Source organism: Zootermopsis nevadensis, unplaced genomic scaffold, assembly GCF_977971745.1.
Source record: "Zootermopsis nevadensis isolate Lab colony 2312 unplaced genomic scaffold, Znev_1.0 Znev_ptg000030l, whole genome shotgun sequence".
Classification (NCBI taxonomy): domain Eukaryota; kingdom Metazoa; phylum Arthropoda; class Insecta; order Blattodea; family Termopsidae; genus Zootermopsis; species Zootermopsis nevadensis.
Window position 1 is genome coordinate 22,783,540 of NW_028259162.1, and position 18,637 is coordinate 22,802,176.

Sequence of the window (18,637 nt, forward strand, 5' to 3'; positions counted from 1 at the left end):
CTAACATCGCTTTTGAAATGACCGCTCGGTGACCATCGACATGCGTCAGAAGAGCTTTTCCCGCTATTTTGCAGAGCGAAACACATTCTGATTATCGAGGGGGCAAAAATCAGAAGCAAAACTTCCCAGTGCACCCTCGTACTTCACGTGGCAAATTCTTTCAAGTTCTGTCATCATACAAAATCTCCATACGCTACACCGAGTCTCAATAAAACTCTGCTTTGTGGCGACATCTTCACGGACAGTGATCTCGTGGGTGACGTCAATACAACATGAAATGTTTCCGTCTTAGAAAAGACGACAACGAATGAAACGCGTAACGGATACAAGCTACGACATCCAAAATCATGAGAAAACTCACGGGTCCAGATTATAGACGTAGCTGCCGTCTTGTGTGCGTTCCTGGACGTAGTTGAGGCTGTAGTCGATCATGACGCTAATCACGTGATTCAGATCCTTCTTCTCGTGCGCGTTGTACAGCTGCAGGCTGACCTGTAACAACGCACCAAAGGTGTAGGGAGCGTTCTGCGGACCGGCACAAGTCCACAAGAGCGGACGGCACCCGATCTCACCGACGAGACAAAATTGTAATTTGGCATTCCACAATTTTCTTTTCAGACACAGAAATTATTTCTCAGGCCCCTCCGCACGCCCCCAATTTCAAGACATCTGTGCCCCTATTTCTGACCTTAGTTAGCATCCCAAGGATAACTTACTGGGCGAAGTGCAGGGACCAGTATCTGCAGCAGCAGGGGCAGAGTGTCAAACCGGAGCTGAGCAGCGCCGGAGTGCATCCTCACCAGGGGTGCCATCCCCCGCATGAGCTCCTTCAGAACCTGTCGAGCCCTCTGCTCCCTCACCGACATCTGCAAGAACACGGAGGCTGAGTTCAGTAACCAACGGAGTAACACGAATGACCCTCGACAAAAATGCAGCATACAAAGAGAAATGGTTCGTCGAACCAAGGATCATCTGGTTTTCTGGTTGGTTTTTCAGTCACTGGAAAGACTTTGGGGCATGAGTGCCACCATGCCAGTTGCTAACCTGTCCTTCGACGAATGACACGGCATTGCTCTGAACAAGAAGTTCTACTTCCATTCCAAAGCACCTTCACCAAGAAGAAGGCACTTTTTATTTCTTCCGAAACAGTGAACTACAAAGCCGCGAAATGTGCATTTCAAAATTACAAGCTGTCCAAAGAAATCGTAATTATCATTTTATTAAACGTGATCTAATTTGAGACTCGCAGGGGCCACAATAATGTTTTGGCATTATATTTCTACCGAAATAATATTATGTTCCAAAGCCTCTAACCTAACCTAACTCGGACCATAAAAACATTTCGTAGTCCTCGGTTATTAATTTCACGTCAGCTGTAAAACGCAGTGATTCTTGGCTTAGTGGACCACAAACCCGGATTCCCACTGTTACGTCCATGTTTACTGGACTCGAGGACAATAAATAAGTCGCGCAGGTTACTGAAAACATCGCCATTTCAAATCACCAGTCCGGAGCTACAACCTGAACACTGTCGCTTGCGTCTCGTGATGCATTCTCGTTTCGGCATTTTCTCGCAAATGACGTGAACTGTGCATCATCCTCAACATAACTTACCATAGGCCAATTTAATTTCAATATTTTACAAGGTTAAGGTGCGTTTCTAAGTGAATTCAAAGTAAGTCCGCGTAACAATAAAAATGTGGACAATCTTTAAAGTAAATCGACAGAAATTTGTAGCTGAAAGACGCAAGTCATGGAAATGAACAGGGAGTCATTAAACGTTAGCCCGTCCAAGCGAACTAAAGCAATGAATCAACTGGAGATGCTTGTTGTCATCAACGCTTCGATTTATCACACACCTCGCAGATCAATTTCGTCTCCCTGACTCAACCGAGATAATTAAACCACGATTGTCTTGCGAGGTTAATTACTATCTCGTAACCAAATACCAGTTCGCATTAGCGTGCCTAATTTTTCATTTCCCACCATTCCTAAACGCTTTAATTCGTCGTCTTTTCTTCAGACACATTCCCTGAATTATGTATCTCTCCTAATTAATATTCACACGCCTCAGAGAAGAACTGCAGGCCATGAGACATAACAAGGCACAACCGACAGCGTAATTTCGCATAATAAAAATTTTTCTGGACATGAAGACAACGTCAGCTTTAGAGGAAATCCTTGTACATCCCTGAAGGCGCTTTCCTTCTCTCGTAATGTCTATTTCCTTACATGTCACTGTGTAATTTGTATCAATAAATTGTTTATGTAATTTAAATTTTAAAAAAAATCAATTTAATTACGGAACAGCCCACAGATAAAACGTGAACTGACATTCGAGGACTGTGGCGATCGTTTGGTCTTCTGGGCCGTGACGTAATTTAACCCTGAACATCGAGGCGACACGTTTCTTCGAAACACCTGCAGGACCACGAGGCATGACGGCGATCGTGATGATTTGCATTCATTACTTCCCCCCCCGATGCTCTGCTGTTTCGACGCGAGGACCGGGAGGTTCGAGCTCTCGTATCAGAACAAACAGCGTCGAGAAGTTTGCTCAAGTGTCGCAATAATTCATGAGCTTTTTTGTAATTATTGAAAAACCTTTTAAGAAATGAAAACATTTTAAAAACGAAAGACACTGGCTGGATGGTTTTATTCTAGTGGCTCCTTCGATCCATTTAGCGATGCGTCTTTGTTTCCCGCTAATGAGGGAATGAATTATGTAGTCGCTACCTCATTACTCGCGAGGCAGCAACTTTCCTTTCCTTCTTGCTTTCTTTCTTTCCAGTAATTAACTGGTACCGTTCCACGCTTCGAGACGACGAATAAAGTTTCCCCGCGCACCAGTGGGACTGAGGAACCGGTCATAAAACAACTTCCCCTGTAGCTCCATGGATATTAATTATACAACTTAGTCGTCTATTCACATAATTTCCAGCAGTACAGATTCCCACCACCCCGGCGCTATCGTCGGTTATGGCGTCCAGACGGAGCATCGCCATCCATCCGGCAAAGTCCCTCCCTGTCCGCGGTCTGTGAGCCAAAATGGAGTCTGAACCAGCGTCCCTCTGCTCAGCGACTCAACGTTGGTACGAAAAGAAACAGACCAAACGTCAGCACTGGGACTCGGTGAATTAGGCGTTCAAAATGCTGCCGTGCGTAAATGTTTCTGGGACAACCTGTCTTTACACACGCACATTAGAAACGACCTAAGTTTCCGAACAAATAAGCTTTTAAGTTTAGTATGTCTGGGGCATACTCGTTGAAATTTCAACGGAGGATCTACGAACGCGTCGCCAAACTGTGTGCTTCAAGGGGTCTCCCCCCCCCCTTTGAGCTGCAGCGTTGCTACGCTGCGAGTTCTGGGCTGTTTCCACCTCGAAGCATGACATACTATTTTTTTAAACCACGGAGAAACAGGCCCCTTCCATAAATGCCTGTAATGTGCGGGAGATGTTTCCTGCGTAAGGTTTAAGACCCCACGGCGCTCCTGTCATGGACGCCGAGCGAGGAGGCAACTTGCTTAAACCCTTGTTGTGGGGATCCAATTTGTTTGCTCTCGTGTGCGCGCTTCGCGAGGAAGGAAGAATTTAACTTGACTAATTCACTTCTCATTTCCCGGGGATTAAAAGCGGCAGAATTGTTAATTGTAACCACAGCCGACGCACGAACAATTACAACGAATTGGCTAAGTAGCTCGGGTAGGGGGGAGCTGATAATTCATCCCGTAATACGCCGAGATGTTAATTCATAAATAACACTGCCTGCAACATTTTAGGCTAATTAATAAGTGAAAGAGTCAGTTTCCTGTACGACTTAATCGAGCAGGCAAACGGGCGAGGCGCAATCAGGGATCCGAAGTTGAAGAGGCGAGAGACGTGGACCGCCTTCGCACATTGGCGGCGAGAACGGGAACTAGGTACAGTCGCCATCGGACAATGACCAAAAGGAATCAGTCTGCAGGAATGCGAAACAGCTTCACAAATGTTTACCGCGACGCGTCTACAGACCCAACTCACGAAGACGCCGAGGAGCGCGATTAGGGCGCCGACCAATCGGGCTGTTCCCAAAATTAACCTGCTTTAAAAAGTTCAGTAAATTAAAATTGCCGCCTACGAAAGTTGATTAAATTTTTTTTTTAAAAAAAAAGCTCGTTACACAATGAACCCAATAACGAGAGCAATTCATTAATAAACGTCACCCCGGTCTATACGAGAACGCCTCATGCCCGGCGCGGCTGGGAACCCCCCCCCCCTTTCCGAGGGCCACACAAAGACCGGTCTTGCACGCGACCGTGCGCTCTCACTAATTGTTTTAGTGGCCATAACGCCGCGTCTTTACCAGCTGATACCCGATGCAATGCGATCAAATATGCAGCGTCGCCAGAGCCACTTGCGGCATTAACCGCAGTTAAATATTTCACGGCGCCGATAAAGCGTACGCAGTCCAACAGGTTCCCTTCCCGGAGCAACGCGCAGCTTTTCGGCCAATGACGGGAATCCGGGCACAGAAAACGTTCTAAACGATTTTCCACAAAAGGATCTGAACTCGCGCTTACCTCCCCCCCCCCCCCCAACTATCTGACGAATTCCGATCAAACTTGGCATCCATTAAGGCTTTGACCGGGATGTTCTTTTGTTAAATCTTATGTGGTACGGCCTGATTCGACTTCTAATGGTTAAGTGAAGTGTTTTCTTCGCGGTACGGTCTGGATTCGTAAATATTATGAAGACGATCTTCGGCTTCAAAGGGTTAAATGTTGATTCCGGATTGGGTTTGATCACTGTCAGAGTTCACTCGCGTCCATGAATGAACTCGAGCCCCTCGGCATATTCCATTAATAACACAATTCGGGACCGCCACGTCACTTCACTTAATTTCATCCAGTCCTTTAATTACGGGTCTCACCAAAAATATTTACGTGAATATTTTGGACATTGACAGATTTCTGTAAAATTTTAAAAAAATAAAAAATGGAAGTTGTATAATGTGCATCTCGTTCTTTTGAATTTCTTTTAAGGCCAGGAATATTCGAGGGCCGAATTCCATTTTTGGGCGTGCCGTGGTATTAACGTTATAGAAAAACATTTCATAAGGAGCTCATGGAAATCCACAAGACACAATTCCCTCATTTCAAAAAATTAATAACACAGTAACAACATTTATACACAACAGCGAACGAAATGTTTACGGATTTCCGCGCTGCACAAAATCTATATTTCACTGCGGTCCCCAACCCGCAGCACGACTCACTGTCACCCGCGAGGCACGGTTAGATGTTCGTTGCTCGGACTTCCGTTAATGAACCCGGCTTGTCCTTCACGTAGCCCCACAGAAGGAAATGACGCGGATTATTGTCCGGTGTCTGGGGTGGCCAGGCACGTCCACGATCACGGCATCTACGAAAACTATGATAAATCACTCTGGGACCACAGGTTTCACGCAGAAAACCAAGGGCGACCTGGCACATCTTGCATCCACCACGACGGGTAATCCGACTGCGGCATAAATAAGTTGTGTAACGATAAGAATTGACGTGTCCCCGTGGCTCCCCCCTTCCCCCAAAAGGGGTCCACTTACTTACTTACCAGTGCTGAAATTTTTACGCTGTAACAGTCCATCTCATGAGACTGGTGCGAACGTTCCGTAGAACAGAATCAACTGCGGACTGACAGCCTCCTATTTTCTGCCCTCTTAAGAACTTACTTGCTGCAACTTCCATTAGCAACAGCACAGCATTTTACTGCCAAATATACTAATTTCCATAAATTACAAAAATTCGAAATTTGTTCATTATACAGCACAATTTAAAAATGGGTACGCATTTCTTGAACCACCCTATACTTATCAAGTGTATCGCCCTGTTGTAACAGGCTCATGCCTACTGTACAAACCTACACAGCAGACACGTCCCAAGTGCAATGAAACGCACCTTTTGTGTCACCCAGTGGTACATCTGTACACTCTCATACAACGGATAAGATGGCTGTCATCAGAGTTCAACGATGGAGGCAGCAAGCACCTCTGAAACGTCGGTAAACATCAACAGCCCAGAAGGCAGTCTCCTTCTTAGTCACCGCCGTGAAAACCTGAAACCTCGATCGACTGTCGTCGCCCAAGAAGATTTTATCGCGTTCAGTCACCGCAGAAGCTTCGAATTATATTTTTCGTACGCCCGTCTGAAATAATTTCGAGAACGAGTGCGCAGTTAAACCCACGGATCTTGGGCAGAAACAGGAGAAAACCTCGAGCCAAGAAACGCGCAATGCGTAACATCCAGGAGACAGTATTACCTCGTAGCCTGCGCTGGGGTACGCGATCTTCGGCCAGGAGAGAGAGGCGAAGAGGAAGTGCCACGCCACAAATCCAAATGGCTGATACGGCATCAGAACGTAGTTCTGCGTCGTGTGGATCTTGTGGCTCAGCACGTCTGCGGCGCAGAACCATTCCAGTCCGAGCGACACCTGCGTATCACAATCTCAAGTCACATTTCTACATAACAAGCGTTTGGGGGGACTTGAGTTCTTTTTGTGGGTATTCAAATTTATCTGCATACTTTCACAAGGGATGCCTAAGCTTGCGGCCAGTTAAATGGTCATAGACATCTACAAAGTATATTGGCGGCAGGTATCTGAAAGGTTTCGCTTCAACCCAAGAACTGAACCTGCATTAACATTAAAATGCTTGAAACATTGCCAAAGATTAAATTTTTCTCTCCCTTCACCTCTGACAAGGTGAAACTTTGTGACGTCAATGTTTGGAGTCCCTGTTTTAACCTGCGGGCTTTTGCTTTCAAGACCGAGTGAGAAGCACGCGATTAAAAACAGTCTTATTCTATTAGACCGGCACATTCATGGATAATTCACGCAGCAAAAATTTTGAGTCAGCTCAAACTAAAAGCTACTCAAGGTACCTCATTTTCCGACGCTAGAACGCAAGCTCATTTTAACTAGAGATGAGCAATATATTGATAAGTCTCACTAAAAACAACATTAATGCCAGTTATTCTACTCTGAATTACCAATCATCGAAGTCATAGGAGCCGCAAGCAGTGAAGTTGCCAATAACCGAAACCAGTCATTCACTTGAGATGTCACTGAAACTGGTAACTATTGGAGATACGATATGTTCGCAATTCTTATACTGAAGATTTCTAAGAGTTAAAAAATTGAAACTAGACCACTCTTGCGTTTACAGCTTTTCAAATTAAAAAATGTTTCTCATATTAAACTCAAACTCTGAAAAAATGATGACGTTGCAAGATACAGTATAATTTCACAAAACTATGAACAAAAAAAAATTTAATTCCAAATTGTGGGTAGCGGCTAACCGAACTCACTTGCGACCACAATCAGTAAAATGTGTCACGCTCGAATAATATTCATAACGACTGCAGTTATTAAAAAATCACTGAATTGCTCATCTCTACTCCAAGATTCTGTGGTACTGCAACATAGCCAGATTATGAGAATGTACTACGAAACAACATAACGCAGAAAAGCGCTCTTAAAATTAGAATATTGTATCAGAATGTGCAAAATCACACTAAACGTCATTTCAGCACAGTTGCGGTCACATGGTACAGTTTAAACCGGGCGCAAAATGCGGCGCCTCGTTCGTCTCTTACCGCATTCAGGTGATTGTCCCTGAAGCTCATGTTGAGGAAGTTCTCGTAGACACCTTGCACGAGGCGGTCATAGTCACTGCAGGACTGCACAGTTTGCAAAACGCTGTGCATCCTGTTGAAACAAAAGCAAAACTATTAACAGCAAGTCTTCTGGACACATCCATTTCTTCTGTCACAACGGACTGACGTGACCAAACACTAGAAACTATGGGTTCAAATCTCTCCTCTCTAGTGGGTGCATTCCTGGTGGTACCTAAAGCTGTCCTCCTTACAAATGTGTGTGTGCTATTTAAATGCCTTCAAGAAACCAAAATTTTAATTGAATTTAATAAAAAATCTTTACTCAGACTTCAATTAAAAGGGTCTCATGGTTCAGGGTACTCCGTAACAAGTTACATGTTATGAAACCTGAAACTTCACTGACACTCCCTTAAAGACCACCATTTAATTCCACCAGTTTAGTCTCGTTCAAATTCTAATAACCACTTCAACATTATTCTCTAATCCATGTTCCTTCCTCCCACGCGACAACACGCAACACTGAATCACGCTGGAGTTTTCCTGTCTTCCACCTAGAAAGAGAGAGAGGAATTGGAAGAAATTGTATATGAACAGGGAAGAATCTTTTGAAGAAGGCTGTACGACCAATGATGATGATGATGAATCTTTTGAAGAAGGCGAGTGCACTATCACCTTCTCAAGAAAGACTTTGCATGAAGGAGTTAGTTACTGTAGTGTTCGTTAGATGAGTATGCGCCAATATTGTCAGGCTGATTAAGTCAAGAAGAATGAGTTCGGCGGGGCATGTGGAGCGCTTGGTTGGGGCAAGATGTGTTCACTGGGAAGCCTGAGGGGAAGAGACCGCTGGAGAGACCTAGACGTAGATGGGAGGATAATCTCAGGCGGGATCTATGGGAGATAGGAGTTGAAGGAGACTGGATTTTGTTGGCCCAGGGCAGGGTCCGGTGGATGAACTTTCGGGTTCCGTAAGCCATCTAGTTAGTTAGTTAGTTAGTTACTGTAGTGTTAGTTAGATGAGAATGACCTATCAATCAGGTAAAATCACCTTGAAGCAAGAGACATGTCACCAAACTTCATCTCTGGGGAGTTCAGGTCTGGCATTGGTTCCAGTATCCCATTCCTGGCTACTGATGCCGTGCTGTACGTCTTCCTGAAAATAAAAAAAGAAACGAATAAAATGAAAGAAATTGTCATCATAATAAGACATTTTGCTCTTATCTGCAACCCACGGATGCATCAGAAACAGAACACCCTGAAACAGTCATCGGTTTTCTTAGGTTTGCTGAAACAGTGTGACTGTTTGAGGAACGTGGTAGGTTATAACGGTTTCTGTTACGAAAAAATGTATAAAAATGTGCATGTGACATCTGCACAAGCACAGCATCCACATATTTCTGTTAAAACTATCAAGAAATTGGATAAAAATCACAGTAGTAAAATAAATGTAAAATACGTGGAAGAATTAGATAAATTTGTGTATTTCGGAAAGTGTGGTAGTGAAAAGTGGCGACATTCAAAATAAGATAAATAAGAGTTGGAAAGGCTTCAAAACGTTACTTTTTAGTGAGAGCTTATTAAAAAATAAAGATACAGGCAGGAAATGTAAAATTATAACATTCAACACCATTTCAAAAAGATACTATTATATGGAACAGAGACATGGACATGCGCTGAGATGGAAAAGTAAATGACAAGCAGTTGATATGACGTTCCTCTGGGGAAAAGTGGAAAACCAGGAGAGGAAGAATTAAAGCTCAAGATGGAGGAAATACAGAACCAAACTGAACAAAACAGACTGAGATGGTCCAGACAAGTTAAAAGAATGGACGAGCACAGAGAACTCTAAATATTAGTGGCTATGAAGATGAGTAGAAGAAGATCCATGGGTAGACCAAGTTAACAGAGATGTAGAGGAGAGAAGGAGACTGAAGCTGGGCAGACAAAATTCAAGAATTGCCAGCCAGAGACAGTCGGAGAGTCCCACCAGTGTAGAAGCAACAAATGTGACATAATACAAAAGTTAAGTGTCCTGGAAAATCACTGGCTAGTGCAAGAACCACTGCCTTTCCAGCAGGATTGTAATAACAGTTGCCACAAGCGTCATGTGATTCCAAAGTATGAAAACATAAGCATTTCAATTCACTACTGTCATAGCTTTCCATTTCCATCACAAGAGGGCAATTGCATACAAAAATTCAAAACGGGCAGTATACCAGATAGTAAACTAATTCAGTGTTTCAAAACTTGGGAGACACAAAACGTTCCAAGGGACTTGCCATTTCCATGCCAAATTTTTTAAGCAAATTCACAAAAATCCATGTTCTTTGTACTCTGTTCTAGTTGCACAGTTTGAATTATTTGTGGGGCACTCCAAAATGCTGCAGTTGCATGGTGATGTGAGAAACCTAGATTGCATTTCATACAGCATGTGGGATCGCTTGAGTTTTCAAGGAATGGGTTCAAGGAGTGGCAGATTGATAATCACTGTAATGACACTCCAAGCATGTCTGCAACAAATTAACCGAGCAGCTTCTCACCTTTTTGGACGCTGTATCTGAAATACCTCCCGCCAGACAGTGAACAGGCCTTTCTGTACGTCCTTCAGCCCAATACTGCTCTTCTGAATGTCGACCAGGCGGACGTCCTTCTTCTGTGATTTGAAGAAGTGAAGCACAGACAGACAAGAGCGAATGTCGTTGTGGGACTTCTCAGCAAGAGCCACGAGCGCTCTCATGTCAGTCTTCATGTGTTGTTTACGAGCAATTTCAAGCAGTCGCTGTGCCAACCTGTGCAGAAGGTACAGTGCTAATACATCCACGCTATTCAAATGGAGCCAGATTCCTAAATGACGGCAGATGTCGCGGGAGTTTCCAAAATTTCTTTGTATACCTGAGTCTTGGTCTGAACAGTTGAACTACAAGAAGCTACATTTCAAATTAAATTTTGTCTGAAAGAGACAACATCCCTGTACCTAAGCACTACATCATATGTAGGTGTAAGGATCATGGAAGTAAAGCTCCATGCATTATAACTCTCAAAATTAGGTGGAGTTGAGAGGTCAATTTCACACTTCAAATACTGAAAAGTCCCCATACCCAGTAGATGTGGACATGCCAATATGGAGAAAAATATGAACATTCTTATTAGCCCAGAATTTGAACCCCATAATGCAGTTAACCGAACTGACTCAGCTATCCCAGTTCATTTTAGTATGAACAATGAATTTTTAAACGACTACAAATGTAGTGGCCACGTTAGTCGTCTGGGAAGCAGCCATTAAGCCTCTGAGAGAATAAAATGTAAACAGAGAAGGAAAATACATTCTGGCACTGCTTAAAAAACCCCTAAGCACTAGGTGACAAGGGTACCTCGCATTATCAACAGTAATTATTCTCGATTACTGCCCGTTCATATTATCTTAAAACTTCCACTCAGCGGCAACTGTCTCTCTCTCACGTCCTCATCTATGGCAGAAAATCCGAGCGCTGAATGCTTTGTTTACAGATAACGAACATGTATATACGGTAAAATCTCAGTATAATTAACTTTTGTGGACTGACATTATATTCAGTATAATGAAAGGCAATGAAAACAAATTAATAATTAAAGATTTATTGTTAATAAAAATGTCAGTCAGCTTTTATTGAATAAGTTACACATAACATTTCTAATGATATTCAAAAGCATAAAAATAATTGTTAATTCCAATATTATATATATATATATATATATATATAAACTAGAATTATCTACCTAACATTTACATGATTGTGTAAATTCTGCCTTTTTGGCTGTGGGTCAAGCCGCATGCATTCATCACAGTAAACCAGCAACCGAATGTTAAAATCTGGCCACCAGCCCTAAACTACGGGGGTTTAAATCCTATTGATAAAGAATATGTGTTTCTCGCATTGATGATACTGCGCCAATTTTTGATTCTGCTGATGAAAATCTTCCAAAAGTAGAATCTGGTGACAATGATGATAATAAAATTGGTGGTAATCAAGAATCACATCACAAAAGTGGTACAGCGTCTCCAGTTGTCACTTGGAGACTTGATGTAGAATGGAAAATGAAACTACGGCTCCTACGCATCCTCCAGTGGCAGGATTTCCGTAATAAATATAATTTGAAATACTTCGAGAAAGTGCGCTTGTACTAGAGCAATTACAGAAAGTGGATGGTATTTAGGATGTGCTTTGCTCCTACATAACAAAAGAGTCATCAGAATATTAGCGTTCTATGAGAAGATTTATTCTTATTTTTCCATCATTAACACACAAAACATTGAAAGCTGAAGAGTTTGTTGTGCTCCCAGACCCAAAGCAAATTTATAAAGCCCTGGATTAAGGAAATGTAAAATATTATAAAGAGGGTTAAGTCACAGAGTGAAAACTGTTTCACAGCAACCAAGACGGACTGAAGCAGACTGGAAAAGCCATGAAACAGAGAGAGGACTGGAGTGGCTTTGTAAAATGACAAATCATATCAGAAAATATTTGTTAAAATAGCATAAACTATGGAACTTATTATTCCTTATTAAGAATTATTTATCAATTGCAGAGGTTATAAAAACTTGAATAAGGAATTGATTATGACGGTGAATGGGAAAAAATGTCGACAGCGGCACTGGTATCCCATTTTAAGGTACTGTTGGAACATATCTGAAGAGTGAATGGACCGAGGAAAACCACAAAAATTTGCCATTCATCTAACAAAACAAGAGAGCTAACCATTATGACATAACACTAAAAAATACTGGGAGAGGACAAACATGCGAAGCAAACATAACGGCAGCAACGCTTACCTTGAGGAAGCTGTTGGTGGAAACTGGACAATGAGTGCAATTTGTCTCAGCGATCGCAGGGCTGGGACATACACATCATTACAAATGCACACGACTGGCCGCTTCAACACGCCACCGCCACGCCTCTTCTTCTTGCCATGTGCAACCTTGCCTGTGTCCCTCCCCAGCACAAATTTTATGAGAACATCTATGGACGCCTGTAAATAGAAGGTTATGTCAGCATACTAGTACGTTCTTCATACTTTAGTTGTCATCATCAGGTCAGATACCAGGTCATCTAGCCTATAACAGTTTTATGCCATCTCTTCAGTGGTCTCGCTAATTTATCTCCCTCTTGGGCTCGTATGCTACGTTAAACGGGAAAGAAAAATGCTGTTGTGCCAATTTGTTTCTGGTCAGGAAGCCCGAGTCCATTGATTTGGGATGCTACTTTTAGTTAGCTGCTAGACAGGCTTTGAGAAGGCAGCAAATATCTTGACTACCTGAATGATATCCCCTTCTCAACAAAGATTCTTCTCCATGGAATTAGATAGTCAGTTAGGTAGGTAGCTGGGAATTAATTATGAACACTTTAATATTTCGCAGAGGCGTTTTTATAATTAAATAAGAGCGCGCAGCTTACTCTAATAATGCAATAATACAAACTTTACCCCTCATTAATTAAAAATCCCAACTTTTTAGAAAGAAAGCTCACCGAAGGCGCACCGTCAATCTCATCAAGCACCAAGCAGTTAGGTCTTGGTTCTGTGCCCATAACAGATCGCATCTGTGTGGCTGCCTCCAACTGGGTCCGGAACGCATCTGGGCTCCTGTCATCACTAGCATTCATCTCCACTACATTGTAACCTGCGTGTGTGCCCACCATGTGAGCCAACGTAGTTTTCCCGAGGCCTGGCGGCCCACACAAAAGAGCCACCTTCTGCTGCGGGCAGCCATGTTCATCCAGCTCATCATTCAGCACACTGCCAAACTTTTGGAAGTTCTCTGCAGCGAAACATAACACATGATACTGAGTGTGCACTGTGAAGTAGAGACACAATCACAAGTTTTGGTATTGGCACTATTGAACCTTCAAGTTTTGTTGTGTTGTTTTAAATTTTGGACCAGAAACTTGAACCTTGGTAAAAAAAAAAGCCATACAAGTAATAAGTCTTTGCTGAATGGATATGACCTTTCTTTTTAAAATAAAAAACTTTCTTTGGTTAATCTCTTTTTTTCCATGAATATATTTTTTACTTCATAATTTCTTAGTCAGAATATTAAAAAATATGCAGGATTTTTGACAAGGGTGCATTCTCTTATTTAAATTGTTTCTGTTTCTTGGCTCTACAACACGGTTGTGGGTTTTCGCCGCCTCCTTTTCAGAGGTTTCTTGGTCTTGAAGTGTGCATTTATGAGTAGTGAGTGACGAGCCCACTGACTCTGCACAATTTCTACCCAATCCTGATTTGACTGCCAGAGCCATCTAGCAGTTAATCAGGAGAGACTTGGATGAGAAATGGCCGCTGGATTTTTCTTACGAAACATCTCGTATCATGCTCTTAAGGTTCTTTTAAATGCCAGTAGTTAAACCTGCCCAGTGAGTGGTAAAGTTAAAAAAAGTGAAGCTGTCTTGCTATACACCATTTAGGCACTTGGGGGGGGAGAGGTAGTATTGTTCCTACTCATTCTTAACCTTGGCACTAGACAGGGGTGAGTGGTCAGTATCACAACCCGGCAGCATTTTACCCCAGGAAACAAACCTAGTACCAGAGCCAGTCTGGAAGTACCGGCCAGAGGAAAAATCCTCTACCCCTGTCAGGGATCAAACCCTGGTCATCCATTCCATAGCCAGTAACTATACTGACTGAAATACCATGGCTCCTGACCAGTGAGGGGTTCAGTGACCATTTAAACTGTGTATGACAAGCAATTCTTACACAAATTTACATCTTTTCAATGTACATAATGTACACTATGCTAAATCCCTTCTAGCCCCTGCTCACCCTTCTTGCCCTCCTGCTTGCCCTTGTGTTTTATCTTCCTCTCTGAGTTGAACACAACCTTGTCCCACAGCTTGAGCCAGCGCAGCAACGTCCTGTTGGCTCCCTGCAATTCACACACACAACAGAATGAATTAGCAGAATTAGAATACGGGTATTCAGTCGTTTGTAATTTTCATAACCATGAAAATTAATTAAGAGCAGACTGCCAAAGAACAAAACAAGGGGAAGCTAAATCAGAGAACATAGGAGACAAACGCATACAGAGAGATGCAACAGAGTGGAAACTGCTTTGTGAAGTGAAACGATCTGTGACTTATAAAGTACTGAAACATATTTTTACAGACATAATTGCAAGTGTTGTTGCACCGACTGAAATATCAAAGATGCCACAGATTTAAAGATTAATTTTCTTTGGATATCAATCCGACACGTTCCTCACCACAAAGTGTTACTTTCCAATACGTGATAAAATTTTCTTCTTTTATATTTCACATGACAAATCGCAACCAAGAAATCTTCTTTATTCATACCACATGGCACAGAAACATTAGAACCCTGAGACAATTAAACAGGATGACTACTGCGAATTGTCTCAGGGGCAGAATTTATTCAACAAATCTTCTTAACTATAACTTACAAACCTGAATAATAGATGACGAAAGACTCTCGCGTTACAAGCCGCGTCAGGTGGCTAAACCATATCTTCTGCCAATGTTTCAAGAACAATCTCAGCTCTCATCCTCAGGGTTGCTGGGTAACAAATCTGTTGCTTTGTTTCGTGCTGGCCAATGGGAACTGGCAGTCGAGGTCACGTGCTCGCACTTGCTGGCTCAGCCTTCTGGGCGGACAGCAGTTCTGTCACAGGATACCAGGCCTGGCTCGGAGTGAAACCATCATCGCTGTTGAAGTTGTGCAGGCGGATCTCAATGGCTTCTTTTACGAGCCGGTCCATATATCCTGATGCCCTGTCCAACACCAAGGTCTGATAGAAGTTGATGCGGTGCCCTGTATTTACACTACGTTCCGCTACTGCAGACTTCTTGGATTTATTCACCATTCAGCCACCTGATGCGGCTTGTAACCCGAGAGTCTTTCAAGTTCAGTCACTGCAAAAGCTTCACTTTATACATCAGAAACCTGTATAACAGATGTAGGATTTGAGGATTTTACAATGGTGAGTCTGAAGATTACTGTCTTCTGGGTTGTTACATCGTGTAGTCTGGTAGATTTCCACAGATGTTTCAGAGGTCATACATCGCCCTGATGACCTCTCAGACGTTGGTGGAAATCTACCAGACTACACAGTGCAACAACCCAGAAGACAGCAATCTTTGTATAATAGATGTTAATTCCTTAGATATTACTGTAATTTTATAAATTCACCACTTGATGGTGCTCATCTTGAGCTGCATCAGAATCAGAGGAACATTACTAGTTAATCAATTCACCTCATCACTCAGGAGTTCAAGGTAGCTCTTCGGTTTGTACTTCTCTACCCACAGGTCAACATTGTCCTCCTCACCACTCACTGTCGCACATCCAGTGTCAATGGGCTCCGTGGCAGTCTCAGTAGCATTCTGGTCAGCTTCTGCCTGATCCAGCTTCTTCTGTATCTGCATCACAACAGAAACAAACTGAGCATTCCGCACGTTTATAATCATGACAAAACCACTGCTCAGAACCTTTAGCTCTCAATTTACACTGCAAACAAAATATCCTGTCCTGATGATGAAAGCAGCAAGGACCTCTGAAATGTTGGTTGCTTTCCACCAAACTGCACAGAGCAACAACCCGGAGGACAGTCATCTACATACTTACCTCCATAAAAAACTCAAATTCTACTTAATACAATATAAATTACTTATTTGAAATTATATTTCTTCAGCAATATATAAGATAAAAAAATAGATTTATCATGCTTCTGATAACGGGAAGAAAATTATGTAATTCTGTGCTATAAACTCTGCAAACAGTGACAGTCCTTTCTACCGCACACAACAAAACAAGTTAGGAAATGTATGCACAGCATCAGAATGCCTGTCCCTTGGACTGCAATGCAGAGTGTCTAAAATCTCTCATGATGCATACACTTACATAAAGCTGGGCCTGGTCCCACAGTGACTGGTACGGGATGGACAAAAGTCCCATGGTACGGCTCTGTGCCGTGATGCTACTGATCTGCACACACAAAATATACACCATGACAATTACAGATTACAGGAACAGAATTTGGCTGAAACTGGCTCGGTGTTGAAACTTCGGGTAATATTGTCACATGTCCTGTAAGTTTTAAACCTTCCCCAATCTCCGTTTACCCTAATGTTGTGAGACTCAACTTTAGACAAACGTCCGTGCATTACCACATACTGCAAAATCTGACTTCAGTCCACATCAAAGAATAATTTCTCCTTTTGTTGCAACATTCAGCGTAACTTTAAAATGTGTTTTCCTTGATCTGCACATTACTGCCATCAAGCTGTTGAAATTTCATTCTTTTGAGCACGGTTTTCACATTTGTAGTAACATTTCTCAATATCAATCGGTTACGAAAACTGTAATAAAAAATCCTTATAAAAATTACATCTAGTATTTGATAGGTGACAGTCATTTTTGTGATTTTTATTTAAATATGTGCACAATAATTGAACTCCCATGAGTCCAGGTTTTTTTTACCTCAAAATTACATTCTTTTAGAAAATAAATGACAAAGCAATGTACAGAAACTAGTGAATGGTGCTATAAGCCACTTTCTTTCTAAGTATTCACATTTTAAATAAGACCACAATGTTTTACCATGTTGAAAGGGGAAGCCACTTTAATTTTAACGTGAAACAATGAATAACAATTCCTTTCTGTCATATTAATCACAAAATGTATTCTTTTGTACCAATTAAGTACAATCAAGCAACTGCTTATATATTTTTCTACTTTCTATCACAAGCTGGCCAAGCCCATGTACCTGTCGTTCAAAGTATTCCTCGGAGCGCAGTCTGACATACATTCTCTCTCCATTCCTGCAAGCCACAGACACAAATGGATACCTAGGGATCCTCCATGTTACGTTGCTGGTGTTCCTGCAGACAACAGAGAACAAAATGCGCACTTGTCCGACAAATTAACCAACTCCACGGTGCTAATCCTTCACACAAACAAACGTATTCCAGTCTGTCTTGATTAGTAAACATATTCTTAACACTGTTTAAAAATTAGAAACATTCTGCATAAAATTAACCATTCTTTCCTAAAAACAGCCAATCAGCTGCTCATAACTTATCCTATATACAAATTCATTCAGCACGTTCTCTGCATATTCTATCTGGTGCAAACCTTACACAGGTAGCCCTCGATTTACGCCGGGGATGTGTTCCTGGACGATTCGGTGTAAAGTGGAATGATTTTATAATGTAAATCAATGGGAAGTCAATGACATGCGTTCCCAGCATCCAAACATTGACGAGTAATATAATGGCATTACATTTAAAGCTCTGAAATAACGTAAATAAAATAAAGAAAATTTAAAAAAATATATTTCATGCACTTATAATCGGCAATGGCGTGATGTAGCGGCGTTAGTTCTCTGATGAAGTCCCTTGTTGAGGATTGTCATGTTTTTTTAAAGAAGGCATGTCGTGATTTCTTCTTTCTTTCTTTAACAATTTCATGACAATTCCTCATGGCCTCAATTGCATGAAAACAAACTCGCATATGAAAAAGTTTGCATTTCAGAAACAGCTTTTACCGATTCATAGATCTCATCGGAGCAAATTCACGTTAACAAAACATACGTAATTCCAGAGATGACTGTATTTATAATTTTTATTCAAAATCAGCGATGCAAGAATTACGATTTGGTATAAGAATCAGTATGAGAAACATTGTAAAACGTTATAAATAATAGTAAAATATATTTCTTTCACTTTTTGACCCGCCGGTTTCAAAATCAGCGCAAATCGAGGGCTACCCGTACTCAATAACCTGGTGCGGGGCTCAAGGAATGCACTTGCCCACTCACCACGGATGAGTCAATAGAGCCCTGCACCAAGTATAAATAAACGTATAAAGCATATTGCAGGATTGAGTAAGTGCATATTGCGACATGGTTAGCAAATACAAATTATTTTTTTAGACCTGGCAGACTATTATTATTATTATTTAGTGTTCTGTCTGAGGACAGGTCCATATGAACAGGATCCT

The 18,637-nt window shown here is 41.9% G+C and overlaps 1 protein-coding gene across 9 annotated transcripts in view; it reads right to left on the reverse strand.

Annotated features, from left to right (window-relative positions):
* Positions 1-18,637, reverse strand: part of cutlet (chromosome transmission fidelity protein 18 homolog) — a 157,997-nt gene that overhangs the window by 67,444 nt on the left and 71,916 nt on the right. For all 9 annotated transcript variants that reach the window (XR_015537871.1, XM_087358806.1, XM_022084548.2 and 6 more), the window contains 12 exons: positions 17,403-17,517; positions 16,538-16,621; positions 15,892-16,056; positions 14,444-14,546; positions 13,153-13,442; positions 12,459-12,655; positions 10,189-10,437; positions 8,697-8,801; positions 7,631-7,742; positions 6,297-6,467; positions 717-866; positions 362-492 (listed from right to left, as the gene is read on the reverse strand). Coding sequence is in view for 8 of the 9 variants with exons in the window: in XM_087358806.1 (XP_087214932.1) it covers positions 362-492; positions 717-866; positions 6,297-6,467; positions 7,631-7,742; positions 8,697-8,801; positions 10,189-10,437; positions 12,459-12,655; positions 13,153-13,442; positions 14,444-14,546; positions 15,892-16,056; positions 16,538-16,621; positions 17,403-17,517 (1,872 nt within the window). In the remaining variant the exon portion in view is untranslated. The remainder of the gene's footprint in view (positions 1-361; positions 493-716; positions 867-6,296; positions 6,468-7,630; positions 7,743-8,696; positions 8,802-10,188; positions 10,438-12,458; positions 12,656-13,152; positions 13,443-14,443; positions 14,547-15,891; positions 16,057-16,537; positions 16,622-17,402; positions 17,518-18,637) is intronic.